Here is a 16,364-nt window from a genome sequence, read left to right as displayed (position 1 = left end):
ATATCAATAGATCTTTCCAAGAAGAACTTTATATTAATAAGTAAATTATTTACTATAGCTTTAGTTCTATTAATAGAAAAGTTAGATGAAGAAATATAATTCTATATAAATTATTATAGATTGAATAAGCTAATAATAAAAGATTATTATTTACTATTACTCATTAGAGAGATAATAAGAAATATAAAATAAGTAAGATAGTTTTTTTAAGCTAAATATTATTACTATTTCTTTATAAGATCTATTCGATACCCTTCTGGTACTCGTGATTTAATAAAAAAAGATATCTAATTTATATAAAATAAGAATCATTAATAAATATTTAAAGAAATAAAATATCTTCTTATTAATATCCTAATCTTAGTATATTTCAAGAAAGATAAAAACAGTTATTATGATAGATATATTAGAATAAGCTATAGAAGCTATCTTATTATAATATAGGCTAGACAGATAGCTATATTCATTTATCTATCTCTTTAAGAAACTATTACTAATAAAATTAAATTATAAGATTTATAATAAAGAGCTGCTAGTAATTATATATACTCTCTAAAAATAGAGATTAGAGCTAAAGATAGTATACTAATTTATAATTATAATAAATTATAAAAATCTATAATACTTTATGAAAATATAATAAATAAGATAGATATTCTTATAGAGTTTAAGTATAAACTAAATTATTGCCCTAGGAAATTTACTATAAAATCTAATATACTATTCTAGTAAAGGTAAGATATTTTATAGTATATTTTAGATAAAAGACTATTAAATTAGTTCTAAACCCTATTAAAAATGATATAAATTAAGATAAGATAATCTAATCTACAAGTAATAAAAAAGATTAACTTTAAGAAGAAAATTATCTTATTTAAGAAGTCTATACCCTAATAGGAATAGAAAAATATAAGATCTATAGATCTAGAGAATTTAAAGATATATAAAGTTCTAATAAAAAAAGACTAATCAATGACTATTAAAATAAATATAAAAATAAATATACTACTCTACTTTTAGTAATAAATATAGATTCTAGATAGTAAGATATAAAGTATAGACTATTAGAACTATTACTAATCCTATAGTAAACCTTAATAGATTATCTATAGATATCATTATAGAACTATCCTAATAATACATATAGATATAATAAATTTTATAGTAATTATAGACTAGCTTATAAAAAGTATAATTCTTATAAATATAGTAGAGATAATAGCTAAGAAAACAGTAAATATATTCTTTATCTATTTCTATATATACTACAAGCCATTATAGATAATTATAGATAATTATAGGATCTAATTTATAGATATATATTCTAGTAAATAGCATATAAGAAGCTATTAATCTAATATTAATTATGAATTATCTTCTATTTATAATGTAATAACATAATAGAGTATATAAACTAAAAAGTTAAATAGATCCTATATATATTTATAATCTATATATAGGATAATTAGGATATATTACTCCCTATTATTACTATAATGATTAATAACTATAATATTAGTATAATAGGACTATTCTTCTTTTTCTTTATATATAGTTACTATATTAATCTTATTAAGATAGAAAATAGAGAGAAATCTTATAAAATCTATTTATAATTAGGGATTATAGATAAAATAGTTATAAATTAACTATAAGAAGCTACTAATTAGGCTTAAGCTATAATTATTTCTATATAAGCTCTACAGGAAGAGTAATTAAATAAAAAATGATAGACTATACTAATCTATAAAAAAGCAAAGTAGATATAGCTTAATCTATAGAATATATATATATTAATAATATTATAATATTTAAAGAACCCTAATTAACTATATATCTAATATTAAGTTTTAGATATCTCTATATCTTATATAATATGATTAAAGATATCTACTAGTTTTTATCTAATATTCTATATAGAGCTAGTTAGACTAGCTACTTTAGATCTATTTTACTTATAGATTATAGATAGTTTATATCTCTTACTAATAGTAGTTAATAAAAACTTAAATATAAAGTAGAAAAGATAATAGATTTAAGATATAAGAAAATTAGTTAAGGATATTATAATAAAGTCTTAGTAAAATAGATAGATTAGACGCCTAGGGGCCACTGCGTTATTCGAAGACGGAGGGATAACACACAATCGAACACCATGGGAGATGCTTGCGGGGACGGCTCGGACCTGCGCTGCGGTTGATTCCTTCTCTCTCGCTTCTGCAAGCGTTAGCGGTACGTGACTCGTATCACTATATAGATAAGGATAATAATAATAGTAATAATATTGAGGGTTATAAATTAAGTAATTATAAGTAGTAATAGAAGTAGTAGGAAAATATTTCTACTAATAACTAGATAGAACTTTTATTATTTTGGATTTTTCCTGATTTAGAGAAAGAGGAGTAATAGTAGTAGAGAAGAGAGTAATAGTGGTAATTCTCTATATTATAATAAAGATATTTTATTTATCCTATTATCTCTTTATCTTTTTATAATTAATCTACTTTATTTATTTATTTTAAGCCTTAATTAATAGTATTCTATATAGAATTTAACTTAACTAAATATAATAATTAGAGTCTAATCAATTAAATCTTAATATTTCTAAATATATATATAATATAATCTTTTTAGAGTATTAATACTAAGAATATCTATATTAATATTAAATTTTATAAAGCTAAGTAATAAGATCTAAAAATATAGTAAGAATATTATAATTTATTAATAATATATTATATTTCTATTTAAAGATCCAAATTAAATCTATTTTTTTACTTTATTATACTATTTAAGAGTATCTATATTTATAAACTTTTTCTCTAAACTAAATAGAAATTTCATAAAAAATATACTATCTAACAAGTATATCTAATAGAGCTATTTTATAATATATACTTTAATATTTAGATCTCTATAAACACTCTTAAGATAATCTAATATTATCTATAGATCCCTATTATTTTATTATAGTTTTATAAAGATTCTAGTATTCTTCTAAATAAGCTTCTCTGGCCTAATATATATATATATATATAAACTGATCTTAAGATAAGCTAATTACTATATATCTATATATAGTTTATTCTCTATTTTTATATACTATATTCGCTAGTCAGCTATATTTCCTTTAAATAGTATTAGATCTAGTAGTTATATCTTTTTATAGTAAATAGATTCTATTTATAATAATTCTAAAATTAATTTAACTATAGTTTATATTAGAGTTAGACCGCCTATTATTATTATTATTAATTTATTTCTATATATAAAGATAAGAGCTCTATTATAAATTATAATCTCTAATTAATAGATTTATTCATCTTAAGTAATATACGCTTAGTTATAGTTATATATACTATATGATCTTATACTAGGTACTAGCGTATAATACATAAAGATAAATAAATACTACTATAATATATATACTTAGTATTACTCTAGAGAGGGGGTACTATTATAGGTTAGTATCTAATATAAGGATATATATATTATTAGTTTATAACTATAATAAGCCATTATATAGAATACCTACTTAATAATCCTAGTCTTCGGCATTACCCAATTTGGGTCCAAGGTTAGGACCCAATACCCAATAATTTTAAATCTAGGACCCAACTTTTTACATAAAAATACATAAAAACGCCAAGAATTTCCTATTTTGGATGATTTATACATATTTATGCAAAAAGTTGGGTCCTAATTGGGTCCTTGGGTCCTTGGCATTGCCAAGATTGGGTCCAAAATTGGGTCCTGCCGAAGCCTAAATAATCCTCTCTTGAAGCTTTTTATATATAGTTTATAGCCTAGTTAAATTCAACTTAAATTCTACTTTAGCCTTTTATTAAAGGTAAAAGTAAGTATAAGGGTAAGAGAGAGAGTAAGGGTAGGGGTTCAAAGAGAAAAAGAGGGACTTTATCTAAAGAAAGTTTAGAACTTTAGATAAGAGTATAGATAATGGGTGTCTACCCCTATTTCGAACTTCTGGCATATATAGAATAATAGAAGCGTTCCAATTAGCTAATTAGCTTTTATAGTTTAATTACTGATTATGTATCTATCAAATTCCATTAGATGAATAAGGGTTACTGATTCCTATATAAATGATTAATTCCTAAATTTCCAGGTAGTAGGGTTTTTACATAAAAATACACGTCTTAGGCAGTAAAATTATACAAGCCAGCCCGCCGCGCTTCCGCGCGGCATCAGTATCATGCCGATGATGAATTACCCGAGTAAAGCTAGCGAGGTATAGAAAGGAGCGAAAGGTAGAAGTGAAGACCCATATTTGCAGCAAACTGACCAATAAGACGCTGCAAAAACCGCATGTTCTGGAGTAGTATAGGTGTTGATATAGTATTCAGCGATATTTAATAGCTAGAATACTAAAAACACAGTATATTCTTCATAAATTATACTTGAAAGAGATCCACTTTTATGGGCCCCCTGTCTATGGACAAATCACCTTGTGTCCACCTAGACATGACCATAGGCCTGTCAAAGTCTACTTTCATATTACTATATTTACCTTGCTAGAAATATCTAGAAGGAACACATCTGACTATTTGATTATTCAAAAGGAACTCTAGATAGTCTCTAGAAGAGGAGCAGATAAATATCTAGAATTTTAGAGTTATAGTTATAGTATTTCCTAAAATTTCCTTCAAACTTTCCTTATTATTCTCTGGATATAAAATCATAGTTGATATGCACTCTTTCATCTACATCATAGATTGACTGGTCACTAGATATGATCTTATATATCATTGGAGGCATAATACTCCTTTATATATCAATATCCAGTAAGAAGTATAAGGTATAATGAAAATAACCATATTATATTGGTCCTAGCTTGGGTAATATGATCTTCATATTCTCATAAACTAAAAAAGTCACCCAGGTACTTGGTAAAACTCGTAAGAGGTTAGGGCCCATGCCTTTATAGAAGCCATGAATTCCCTCACGAGTCCAGATCTGCATTATAGCATCAGTAGCACCACGATACATCAGATGGGCTTCATAGGTCTGTAGGCGAGACCTTATCACCTGGTAAGGATAGGTAGCACAGCCCGCAAAGAGCTTTGAGAGACTAGATAGGGCGAAGAAGTCCATGTTGTCAAGTTCCCGTGTCTTGTTTCCATGTTCCGAGCCTCGAGAAGACCCCTGGGTTGAATGGGAACGTAGAACCTTCAATCGATCATAGGCCATAAACTGAAGAGCACCATGGCTGACCCCAAACAAAGCAGGGACAAGGCCGCGATAGAAACCAGGTATACCCTCAGTACGGTAGATCTGCCTTACCCCAGATGTGAAGGAGGAATAGGCACCGGGGAATCGAGAGCCCGTTGAGAGCATGCGGGTTTTGATTACCCAAATTGGGTTCGTTAAGAGCGAAGTGAGGGCACCTGTAAAGCATGCCATCAGAACCAGGGAATAGCTTTGGGGATGTTGAGCTTACCAACCTGCAGTTCCAGAAGCAAGAAAATAATCAAAGGATGTGAGCGCCCATGAATTGCCCCTATAAATGCACATCCCGTCCTTAAGACTCCCATAAAAGAGAAAATATAAAGCCCAGCTCGTGGAGTTACCAACCAGGTTGGGAGCCAGTCCACGATAAAACGCAGCGAAGCCACCTTCGTACCTGGAAATATCACGGACAATCTTTAATGAACTGCCGACACGAGATGTAGACTTGGGATTGACTGAAAAAACTGGTCAGACGACACAAAGGAACTGGAACAAAGAACCAGAATCATACCCTGGAGTCTGGTCTTTACCAGATCGAGCGGATGGAGGCACAGCGTCGAGACCACCCCAGCAGTGAAACCCGCTACGGTCTCCACAAAGGATGACGACAAGCCATCTTGGCCCGTCATGAACCCTGGAATTTGAAGGTTCGGATAAGGTCAAAGTAGTAAACTGAAGGTTGACGTTGAACTTGGTCAAATGTAATAATAATTTTGTATTGGTAATTCCGCCACTTTTCTGCCACCGATGCGGAGAGAAGCTGATGTTGGCTAACACGAAAAAAGGACTTAAAAGCAGATGATGACGAGTTTCATTTTAGAATTAAACACAAGGAATGATCCATTGAAAATAAATCGATTTTATCTTAAAAATACAGGGGATGTACAGCCGGAAGTATGCCACCAAATCAAATACAACAAGTCAACCGTGTTAATAGGTCCAGAGTCAGCCGGAGAACTTCAAGTTCTCTCATCTCTTGAGTAATCCTGGAGAGCATAGCTTATCGGTTTAAGCCAAGGGCGAGAACAACCTGATCACCGAGTTAGAGGTGGGCGTGGGTGCCGGAAATTTCGATTCGGAACATACTTGAAGAGAGATGGCTTGGGTTCACTGTAAGAGTAGCCTGTTTCCGTTATATTAGTCAGATTCCTTATAGTAAGATAATCATGAAACATACCCAGGTAGATAATAAGAGGCAGGTAGCCGCTGATAGATTGTCAAGTTAGCTTCGGTCGCCGATGGATGGAATGAGATAAACCGGTCCAGCTGGGTATGAAGCTCACTAGTGAATCGCAACGCGAGAAATATCAATGACCTTGGAAACTCGCTCCTATAGAGATGGGAAGTTCAAATGTAAGTTTTCTTGTAAAGGGATTACATTGAGGGTCTTACCTTGGTCTCTTCAGAGAATTGAACCATATTTGCGGTAGTGATGAGAACGGTCTGACGGATCAAGATGAAAAGGAAATAGGAAGAGGAGAACAAGATCCAAAACTAATTGAGTAAAATGTACTTTACTTCAGATCCGATGGATTAGGTGGATTGGAGGAAAGGGGAAGTGAAAGGTTGAGGTTGAGGACGGATGTGTCAAGGTTCAGAAGTTTTCGGCGCGCGGAACATCAATCTAAAGGTTAAGCTCGCTTTCTTTCTCTCTTCCTTCCAACCACCACAAATTCCACCATACATCTACCACCTAATCCAATCACCGGTCTCATTCATCCACTCTGAGTATTCTGAAAAATTATCATATCTGGTGTTCTGCAATATTCTTGTCTCATATACCCTCACTGACTTGTTGGCGCCATGTCCGGCGCAAGGCATTGGTAAGGTCTTGCCCTCCCCCACACCGGTACTACGATCCTGAGGCTAACTAAACACAGGGAACAGGATAAGGAGGCTACTGTATACATCGGAAACCTTGATGAGCGTGCCTCGGATAGTCTGGTATGGGAGCTCATGCTCCAGGCCGGCCGTATCGTGAACGTCCATTTGCCGAAAGATCGTGTCACCCAGTCACATCAAGGTTATGGCTTCGTCGAGTTCATTAGCGAAGAAGATGCAGAGTATGCCTCACGAATAATGAATGGAATCCGCCTTTTCGGTAAGCCAATTCGTGTGAACAAGGCGTCGGCCGATAAACAAAAGTCTGTGGAGATCGGTGCAGAGCTCTTTGTTGGTAATCTTGATCCCATGGTCACCGAGCAAGTCCTTTACGATACATTCAGTCGCTTTGGCAATCTCATAAATCTTCCCAAGGTAAGATCTACCTCCCTACACTCAATATGTAAATGCGCGTTCTGGACAATCTGACTGACTTCATAGATTGCTCGTGATGACAACAATCTGTCCAAAGGTTATGGCTTTGTGTCATTCGCCGATTTTGAATCCTCCGATGCAGCAATTGCCAATATGAACGGCCAATATCTGATGAACAAACAAGTCTCGGCGCAATATGCCTACAAGAAAGATGGCAAAGGAGAGAGGCACGGTGATGAGGCAGAGCGAATGTTGGCTGCGCAGGCCCGGAAGCATAATGTTCGACCACCAACTCAACAGGCTCCATCGGCTTTCCCTGGGACTGTTCCAGGTGCTGCACCGCCTACAATCCAGAATGGGGATATCTCTCGACCGGTGAACATCGTACCCCAGGTACCTGATCCTAGCATGGGTCGAAGTATGCCCATCGGTTACCAAAACGTACCTCCACAAACTCGCCCTAGCCCGTCCGCATTATCGCTCGCCACTCCGCCGCCTGGCCTACCTGCCCGCCCACCGCCATCTCAAGCTGGATATGGAGGTCCTCAATCTTTCATCCCTCCTGGGTTTAATGGCACAGGCCAGCAGCCACCCTTCGCGCCGCAGAGTGCGCCGCCTGGGTTTGCCCCACCAGGATTCGGACCTCCAGCAGGTCCATCTGGTGTACCGCCTCCACTACCACCGGGCTTTCAGCAATCAGGGTACGGAGGTGGCCGATGAACAACATCAGTTTGACGAACACCAACCCTCATCTTAATCTTGTTTTCTGTTCTCCAACCTGGTGTCTTTCCGCGTTACCATAACTCTTGGAGTACGATCAGATGTTTAACACAAGAACACGCTTGCTCCTTCGGCGGGATGCTTTCATTTCCGGCAGCTCGCGGCAACCGGACTGCACTTTTGATCTAGAATCATGGATCTTGGGATTGAAATGAAGACACGGGCATATCTAAGTGGCCCATTTACAGTAAATAGACTGATCAGCGTGTCCTATGCTAGCAATTTTATGTCTAATAGTTGAGCGAATCCCAGGGAGAAAAGGAGAGGGACAGGGAGAAGCTTGGTGAATTAAGGAGAGATCTTCACGCTATCATCTAAGCGAGAATGAATTCAAATCAAAGAAGGTTTAATAACATCATCCATAAGCTCCTCGCCGGGGACAGTAGACTTGTGGAACAACACAGGAAGACATGGAGCGAAAACATAGGTGGGGTATGACACGCAGTAAATAAGCCAAGCGAATCATGAAAAGGAAACGAATTTAGGATCCCGAGGACGGCCGTCGGGTCCGATGTTATTACGTGCAAATCGTTGCTCGGTATAAATGCGCCGAGCTTCATCAAAATCCACCTTGTGACTTTTCATGATCTTTCGCACTTCATGCTTTGCTTTTTGGTCTAGGCCGGCTCTGGGGTCCCCGTCGGCAAGATTAGCTGTGATATCGAAATGAGACGAACTCAAGCCCGCTTCTAGATCGCCTGTGAAGCTGGAGGGGAGATGATGGTAGATGTAATCCGGAACCGGCAGTAGAGGGATCCATCGGGATCGGGTGAGGTACAGCGCTGGAAAGGTCAGTCTAAAAGCTCTGGACAAGGAACTGAGCAGAGCTTACCAGTGCCCAATATTATGACAGAGAATAAAAGTGCATAGAAAATAGTGTAGGTCATGGTGGGCAAACTCAAACCCGATGTTGATCCCAGAGAGAATGAATCTTCATTTCCTTTCAGACCCCCAAAGGGAACGCGTTCGTCATCATCTATTTTATGGCCTGATATATCAGGCCTTTAAATAACATACTCATGCCTGATATATTAGGAACCCAGTCTATACCTAAAGTGGCGGGCTTAGCGAGGCTCATGGAAACTGTGCTTCACACACCGAAAATCACGGGCCTTGAAATCATTCTCAATCCCTTTTGAATTCCAACCCGTCAAAATGGCCGCCGAACGTACCAATGTCTCCAACGACCTGATCTGGCAGATCACTCGTATGTTCTTATTCCCTGAAAATCTTGTCGGAGGCTGATCCGTTGGGGAACAGGTAACCAGAACGCTTATCTGGTCCGTCGCAACTGCGGTGGTGGCTCGCAGTTCTCCCGGGACCCCCTGAACCTGGTGAACAAGCACTCCTTCAAGGTATGGAGTGGATCTTCTATGTACCACCTTTGGGTGCTTATTTGATGGAGTTGCGGACTGACCCGAGCTTTTTTTTCCCCCACGAATAGTATGCCGGCTTTGTCAACAACAAGGTATCTTTCTATACGACCTTTCAAGCTATTCTGCAAATTCTAATCCCTCCTATCAGGCTATCGGTGTCCAGGCCGCTGAGAATGGCGGCGTCACCGTGATCACCAAGAAGGCTGCCAACCCCCAGCAGCCCGGCAAGACCGAGGTCGTCGTCAACTACGGCCCCAAGACCTCCACCCGCAAGTAAGCAGACCATCCGAGCTTCCATCATTGTCAATGGAGGGGAATACTGACCAGACTACAGGATCTACAAGGGTGTTGCCGCCAAGACTGCCCAGAACGGATACCGTGCCGACATTCGTGAGGAGGCCGTTGCCCGTGTCAGCGCCATCCGCCGCTCGCAGAAGCCCAAGAAGGAGACCCCTGCCAAGCAGCCCCGTGGTGTCAAGGCCCGCAAGGCTGCCGAGAAGGACGAGTAAATGTTTTTCTCTTCTAAAAAGCAATGGGTGAATGACTGAGATAGCGCGAGTTGGAACGGATCTGATTGGCGTTTGGAGACCGCCATCATGCTGGATATACCAGTGGGGGCGTCCTTGTAAAGTAGTGACGTTTCCCGGGAAAGAGAACGCTCCGATTCTTCTTCCTTTAGGGAGGAGAAAGGAAGCAAATTCAATTTAAAGACCAATTAAAATTCCCCCCAAAGAAAATCTCTCAAAAATATCCAACCAAGTATGCCGTATGTATGGCAATTATAACGGGAGATACGGAAGAGGTCTCGAGCTCCCAAACCGATATGTGCTCCGGGAGGCTAACCGACGGTCCGAGTTTACGGGACATCTGGAGTAGTGTATACTAAATGCATTTGAGCCTCGGGTCTGGCCCAGTGGAGAATAATGATGTGGTTTTTGTTGTGACGTAGGTAACTGCCCCAAATAGTCCCCAGATAGTCCCGCCTTTTCCCGATGATGGAACCCGGAGAGAAATTCACGGGGCAAGGAACGAGAATCATCGGGGGATTCGGGTGAGAACAAAATACAGAAGTAATTCAGTAATTAAGTACTTCGAATTGGTTCAACGTTGCGTGGTAAAATTATGGGTAAATAAAATCTCAGTCTAAACCAACTTAAGGTCCCGGTATAGACTGAATACAGACACCGGTATAGGTTGATACAGTTACAAGTATATATATATGTATATACATTGATCTTTAACTTATCCATATTTAAGAAAATGAATCAATGAACCACTAAATATACCATACTGAATGATACCCATATTATAACATAATTCCAAGCTTTCCCTCCTGTTGGTCCCACTTTTGGTAAATTCCGGGGTTTCCTGAATGTACCTTTCCTTGCCCCTCTTCTCCCCCACTATATTAAACCAGCTCCTTTCCCCTCTCCCTTCTTCCATCATCACCCTAATCCCTCTCTCTCTCTCTCTTTCTCTCACACACACACACACTCACACATACACACACACACACACAATTTCTTCATAATGGTCAAAGCTGGTAGGTTAATTAAATCTTTTGATCTTATCATCAGCTAATCTTGTCCAGTTGTTCTTGGTGCCTCTGGCGGCATCGGCCAGGTATGTGCTTCTTTTGCTCTCGAAAATACCCATCGTGTTTGCTAACGGTCTCTGAATAGCCACTCTCCCTTTTGTTGAAGGCATCCCCTTTGATTGATGAGCTCGCCCTTTACGATGTTGTGAACACCCCCGGTGTTGCTGCCGACCTTTCTCACATCTCCTCGGTTGCCGTATGTCTTCCCATACCACCTTTCTCCTCGGAAACGCCATGCTGACCGAATGCTCCTTTGTTTAGAAAATCACCGGCTACCTCCCCAAGGATGACGGTCTGAAGAATGCTCTCACCGGTGCTGACATTGTGGTCATTCCGGCTGGCATTCCCCGTCAGTCCCCCACCCCCACGATAGTCAATCCGAAGCAAGAGGGCAAACTAATGATGTTGTAGGCAAACCTGGTATGACCCGTGATGACCTTTTCAAGATCAATGCCGGAATCGTGCGTGATCTAGCAAAGGGTATTGCCGAACACAGCCCCAAGGCTTTCACTCTGGTTATCTCCAACCCGGTCAACTCTACCGTTCCTATTGCCGCTGAGGTCTTCAAGGCCGCTGGTGTCTTTGACCCCAAGCGCCTGTTCGGTGTGACCACCCTGGATGTGGTACGTGCCGAGACTTTCACCCAGGAGTTCTCGGGCCACAAGGACCCCTCCAAGGCCACCGTGCCGGTCATTGGTGGCCACTCTGGCGAGACCATTGTCCCCTTGTTCAGCAAGGTTTCTCCGAGCTTCCAGATCCCTACGGATCGTTATGAGGACCTGGTGAAGCGTACGTGACCCTACAGACTTAACGTTGTTTTACGCATTGGAATTGTTAATCCTTCCCACAGGCGTTCAGTTTGGCGGTGACGAGGTCGTGCAGGCTAAGGATGGCGCCGGTTCCGCCACCCTGTCCATGGCTTATGCTGGTTTCAGGTACAGTCTGACCAACTTCTTCCCTAAGGAGATTACGCCACTAACCAATCAATTGCAGATTTGCCGAGGCTGTGATCAAGGCTTCCAAGGGTGAGAAGGGCATCGTTGAGCCTACTTTCGTTTACCTCCCCGGTGTTCCCGGTGGTGAGGCCATTGCCAAGGCTACTGGCGTCGATTTCTTCTCTACCCCCGTTGAACTGGGTGTAAGTTGATAAATATCCCCTTTAGAAGAAGATCATTGCTAAGCCATATTTCATAGCCCTCTGGTGTCGAGAAGGCTATCAACATCCTTGACGGTGTGACTCCGCGGGAGCAGGAGCTTCTTGAGGCCTGTATCAAGGGACTTCAGGGAAACATTGAAAAGGGCGTCGAATTTGCCAAGACATCACCCCCAAAGTAATGCTGCTCCTTTCTCCCCTTCCCAACCCAGATGTTGCCCAATGTCTTCGGTTGCCAACATCCCCTTAATGGCAGAGCATCGCTAATTATGGTTATCTCTGAAAGATAGGCTTTAATACGTGACATCATGAGATTATGAAAGAACAGATATGAGAGCCACCATCGTATGGCTAATTCGCTTGCAAGATAGCAGAGATCAAACAATGAATTAAGGCTCAGCCAACGGATTTCTTATGCTGCATAGTCGTACATTAAAGGGGAATTTTAAGGACATAAAAGGCCGTAGCGTTAATGAAGATCTTCCCTGGTCCAGTCCAGCTGGGGGAGGGTGGGGGACGGCACGAGAATCCAAGATCTCTACGATCATGGTCGAGCCTGGACCGTCTTGATCTGAAATGTTGCCCCTGGAAGATCCGAGGTCTCTGCTTGCACCGTGGTATTGATGCCCAGATTCGCCAGTGCACCACGAATGATCCCACAGGGGAACCATAAATACTAGAACGAAACCGCGTCAGCCATGTCGACGTGATGAGGGGAAGCTCTTCATACCGCCTGTGCCATTGATATAGCTTCGCCTCGCGCAGTCATGCTCATCCGGGCAAAAGGCCGGAATGCGCTATCGGTCAAGACGTAGACTCCCTGCCCGACTTCACATTAGCCGCTTCCTTCGCAAGCCACGATCATGTCACAGTGTCAAACATACTCGATGGTTAGTTTTTAAATTATCCACCTGCTTTCTAAATAGCACTGTCCATAAATCCTTGCAAAGAAACTTGATGACATCGAGATTATCGGTAAAACGAGGGCGATCACGGGAGAACCTGTCAGGTAAGATTAGTGACGGACAACATAGCATTCACCTAGCAACACATCTTTGTTTCTGGAGGAGAGGGAATGAGGAAAACCCTACCTTTCTGCAAGACCTTGTCCGACCCGATACCCCAAAGATTCCAGGCGAAAATATGTTGTCTCCCGAACCTCGTCATCTTCTGCTGCGTTCTCAGTTGCAAGTTCTTTTGCAAGACGTTCGGCCATTGGGACCAGCTCAATGAGAAGAAAGTCAAAGCAGGAAGAACTGAGTGCACGGGCATTTGGATCAGAGACACTCAGTGAAGCTGATGCATCGAATGACATGGTGATAGTGAGCTTGGCGATGATGGGGGAAGTTGGGTGAGGGTGAGGGGTGGATTTGGCCAAGAATTGGGGGAAAAAAAGGCGGAGTTTTCTACTTAAACACTGCCATCCCACATTTATCATGTACAAAGAACAGGACCAAGAATACTAGTTAATGTAATTGTAATTTCCATATTTCCCGAGCCTAAAAAAATAAACACACAAATTCCAAATAAGAATCCCCAGGGCCACGCCAAGAACACCGTGGCATGTATGCGAAAACATTCGGATAAATAAGAGACAGAACGGAGAACAAAGTGCTGATGAACTTAGTGCGATGGAGGATAGGACTGGCCACTAAGAGGACTGCTGGCAACAGGTTGATGAGGATCTTGAGCTGGTATTCCTTGAACTGTGAAGCTCAATGCTGGCCGTTTCAGTGGTGGGCCAGGAGATTCATCATCATCGTCATCACTTCCGGTTAGGTCGATAAATTGTGCGGAACGTTTCTTGCTGGACAGACGAGCCATCGAGGATGGGGTTGACGTTTCTCGGGACTGAGCGGGTGTCCGCTCCAGTACGATACTAGAAGACATAGGTTCATGCTTCACTTTACTAGTTCCGGACTCACTGAGTTCAATCAGATCATCGTCATCATCCGTTCCAGGGGTTACTCCACCCAGCTTGCCAGCTTCTGGGTTATCGAGCTTAGACCAGACGCCGCTTGGCTCCACAACAACCTGGTCGACCTCTGAATCAGTGGACTGGAGGATTTCGTCCACGTACCTGTCCAAAGCATTGAATACATAAGCCATCACGTATGCATAATTCGAGGGACGCAACTTACTGATCAACCTGTAGAGATTCAAAGCTGGTCGATTTGGCACATACGGGGCAGCTCCATGTGGGTGCTTGTTTCTGTAGCTGAAGGAAAGAAGATGCGTCGAAGCATTGGTTGTGTGTGCATACCACGGAGCGACAAGGGACCTGAATGCGCAGGGTTGATAGAGGACATTTGAGAGACATGATGCTTGATGTGGCAACGATGTCGGAATCATCCGCGCGGTTTTTCACTATAGGATTTATCAGAAACGAGGCTCTTGTAGATAACAATCCTCCAACTACCACTTACTTTCTCGCAGCACCTGCTCTGTTGAAATAAGCTTGCGAGATTTCAATTTGGCGACAAGCTCCTCGACCGGATGTTGTTTAACCATGTTGGCAAGCACGAAGAATTTCTAACGAGATCATTAGCAACGACTTACTCCCTCAATTTGCAGCAAGCTGTCATCGCAGACCTAAGCAAGCTTACCTTTTGGGTCAATGCATAAGTCATCACGATGTTATTTGGATAATTGATTTTCTTGCGTAAATAGGCCGTCACATCTGCCGGTTGGGTGGTCCCTGGCTTATTTTTTAAGCCTCGAAGGTTCGCCTTGACTTCGTCTAGGTTCGCTTTCAGCTCCACCTGGTGAGGGAAGGCGATGTCTGACTTGGTATATTGCTTGAGCCCCGAATCAGCTGTACAGTAGATCATAACCCGAAGATTGGCATCTTTCTCCAAGTCGTTAATGTTGGATTGAGAAAGAACAACTTTGAGTTCTACACTATCCCTGGTTTGCTCACGAACTAGTCGATATGAGAAGCCCACTCAGATTCAAAGGAGATGGAGGGACTTACCTTTGCATTCAATGACCGGTGTGAGGGCTTTTACGACTGTAAAAAAAGGACTATCCTTGAAGCCAATCGGACCTGAGGAAACCGTCAGTATATGGGCATATCACAGTGCGTAGGCGCTTATAATCGAACCTGAAGGATGGGGGTGGGGTGACATAGAGCCTAATGCAGATCGAGGTTGCGAGACCGGTAGTGGGTGCGAGATAGGAGACTGTTGAAACTGTGGACTTGGTACTGCCTGGAAGACTGTAGACCCAGGTAGGCCGGTCCGGAGAATGCGACGTTTTAAGGTATCATATCGGCCGCTGTTCCCTTCTGAATGACAAAGGCGCTCCAGATCTAGATTTTGATATTGATGGTCAGTATTATGCACATCATGATAATGTTGTTCTGGTGTAGGTGACGTGATTTAGAAAAAATAAAAGATATGTAGGTAGCAAACAGGTTGAATAGACCGAGATAGCAAGCATGTTTGGGTATTACGTGTTGGGGGAGGGGAGAGATGAGAGGTGGGGGGCAGAGATTCAGAATTGACCGACAATCAATGATGCGCAGTTGTACTGCGGCCTTCAAACCAGATACTGGAAGACCCTCATTCCGTAAGAGATCTTTCAATTGCGGCAGTGTCAAGGTCTTGATGAGATTCACCAGGTTGGGAAGCTCGGCGGACTGGCCGGACGCCATCGCGTCCTAAAAGAGAGAAAGGCCTCAGGTTAAATGTACCGGGCCAGGTATAAGGGATCCACAGAGATGCATGTCCAATCGACTCTAGCTGCAGATGCTGCAACTGATCAGCGAGAATCGAGTTTCTCGAGCCTTGGAGGTTTGTAGGATGACATAAGACGAAGGGTTATCGGGGGCGATAAGGGAAAGAAATGAAAAAAAAAAAGAAAAAAAAAAAAGAAAGAAAAAACCACGTGACTCCAATTATCTTATCTTTCTTTAACTTGGGCCTCTCTCTAACCCCTCTTATATCCTACTCAT

The 16,364-nt window shown here is 40.8% G+C and overlaps 8 protein-coding genes across 8 annotated transcripts; 3 read left to right on the top strand and 5 right to left on the bottom strand.

Annotated features, from left to right (window-relative positions):
• Nucleotides 1–4,836: 4,836 nt before the first annotated feature.
• Nucleotides 4,837–5,876, bottom strand: N7520_009268 (putative mitochondrial folate carrier protein Flx1; the record flags this gene model as incomplete). The annotated part of the gene is made up of 3 exons (XM_057143202.1): nt 4,837–5,405; nt 5,463–5,702; nt 5,759–5,876. The coding sequence occupies 3 exons, from the start codon at nt 5,874–5,876 to the stop codon at nt 4,837–4,839; spliced, it is 927 nt and encodes a 308-aa protein (XP_056992490.1).
• A 379-nt stretch (nt 5,877–6,255) lies between these two features.
• Nucleotides 6,256–6,666, bottom strand: N7520_009267 (mitochondrial import receptor subunit TOM7; the record flags this gene model as incomplete). Its single annotated transcript, XM_057143201.1, has 5 exons — nt 6,256–6,277; nt 6,334–6,370; nt 6,425–6,453; nt 6,531–6,577; nt 6,640–6,666. 5 exons carry the CDS (start codon nt 6,664–6,666, stop codon nt 6,256–6,258), a joined length of 162 nt encoding a protein of 53 aa, XP_056992489.1.
• A 384-nt stretch (nt 6,667–7,050) lies between these two features.
• On the top strand, nt 7,051–8,223 carry N7520_009266 (U2 snRNP complex subunit HSH49; the record flags this gene model as incomplete). Its single annotated transcript, XM_057143200.1, has 3 exons — nt 7,051–7,070; nt 7,128–7,503; nt 7,570–8,223. 3 exons carry the CDS (start codon nt 7,051–7,053, stop codon nt 8,221–8,223), a joined length of 1,050 nt encoding a protein of 349 aa, XP_056992488.1.
• A 522-nt stretch (nt 8,224–8,745) lies between these two features.
• N7520_009265 (DUF2015 domain-containing protein) lies at nt 8,746–9,170 on the bottom strand (the record flags this gene model as incomplete). The annotated part of the gene is made up of 2 exons (XM_057143199.1): nt 8,746–9,065; nt 9,116–9,170. The coding sequence occupies 2 exons, from the start codon at nt 9,168–9,170 to the stop codon at nt 8,746–8,748; spliced, it is 375 nt and encodes a 124-aa protein (XP_056992487.1).
• Nucleotides 9,171–9,438: 268 nt separating this feature from the next.
• Nucleotides 9,439–10,168, top strand: N7520_009264 (uncharacterized protein; the record flags this gene model as incomplete). The annotated part of the gene is made up of 5 exons (XM_057143198.1): nt 9,439–9,490; nt 9,544–9,638; nt 9,728–9,751; nt 9,808–9,932; nt 9,994–10,168. 5 exons carry the CDS (start codon nt 9,439–9,441, stop codon nt 10,166–10,168), a joined length of 471 nt encoding a protein of 156 aa, XP_056992486.1.
• Nucleotides 10,169–11,189: 1,021 nt separating this feature from the next.
• Nucleotides 11,190–12,591, top strand: N7520_009263 (malate dehydrogenase; the record flags this gene model as incomplete). Its single annotated transcript, XM_057143197.1, has 8 exons — nt 11,190–11,202; nt 11,251–11,282; nt 11,342–11,452; nt 11,518–11,605; nt 11,668–12,045; nt 12,107–12,191; nt 12,250–12,394; nt 12,451–12,591. The coding sequence occupies 8 exons, from the start codon at nt 11,190–11,192 to the stop codon at nt 12,589–12,591; spliced, it is 993 nt and encodes a 330-aa protein (XP_056992485.1).
• Nucleotides 12,592–12,953: 362 nt separating this feature from the next.
• On the bottom strand, nt 12,954–13,724 carry N7520_009262 (trafficking protein particle complex subunit; the record flags this gene model as incomplete). Its single annotated transcript, XM_057143196.1, has 4 exons — nt 12,954–13,085; nt 13,140–13,229; nt 13,294–13,411; nt 13,501–13,724. 4 exons carry the CDS (start codon nt 13,722–13,724, stop codon nt 12,954–12,956), a joined length of 564 nt encoding a protein of 187 aa, XP_056992484.1.
• A 308-nt stretch (nt 13,725–14,032) lies between these two features.
• N7520_009261 (transcriptional regulator family: Zinc finger MIZ-type) lies at nt 14,033–16,064 on the bottom strand (the record flags this gene model as incomplete). Its single annotated transcript, XM_057143195.1, has 7 exons — nt 14,033–14,489; nt 14,551–14,776; nt 14,836–14,941; nt 15,016–15,332; nt 15,384–15,455; nt 15,513–15,719; nt 15,920–16,064. 7 exons carry the CDS (start codon nt 16,062–16,064, stop codon nt 14,033–14,035), a joined length of 1,530 nt encoding a protein of 509 aa, XP_056992483.1.
• Between the last annotated feature and the right edge of the window lie 300 nt (nt 16,065–16,364).

Source organism: Penicillium odoratum, assembly GCF_028828045.1.
Source record: "Penicillium odoratum strain IBT 22623 chromosome Unknown utg000006l_segment0_segment0, whole genome shotgun sequence".
Classification (NCBI taxonomy): domain Eukaryota; kingdom Fungi; phylum Ascomycota; class Eurotiomycetes; order Eurotiales; family Aspergillaceae; genus Penicillium; species Penicillium odoratum.
Note: the sequence above shows the minus strand (reverse complement) of the source record. Positions and strands in the feature narration are given on the sequence as shown.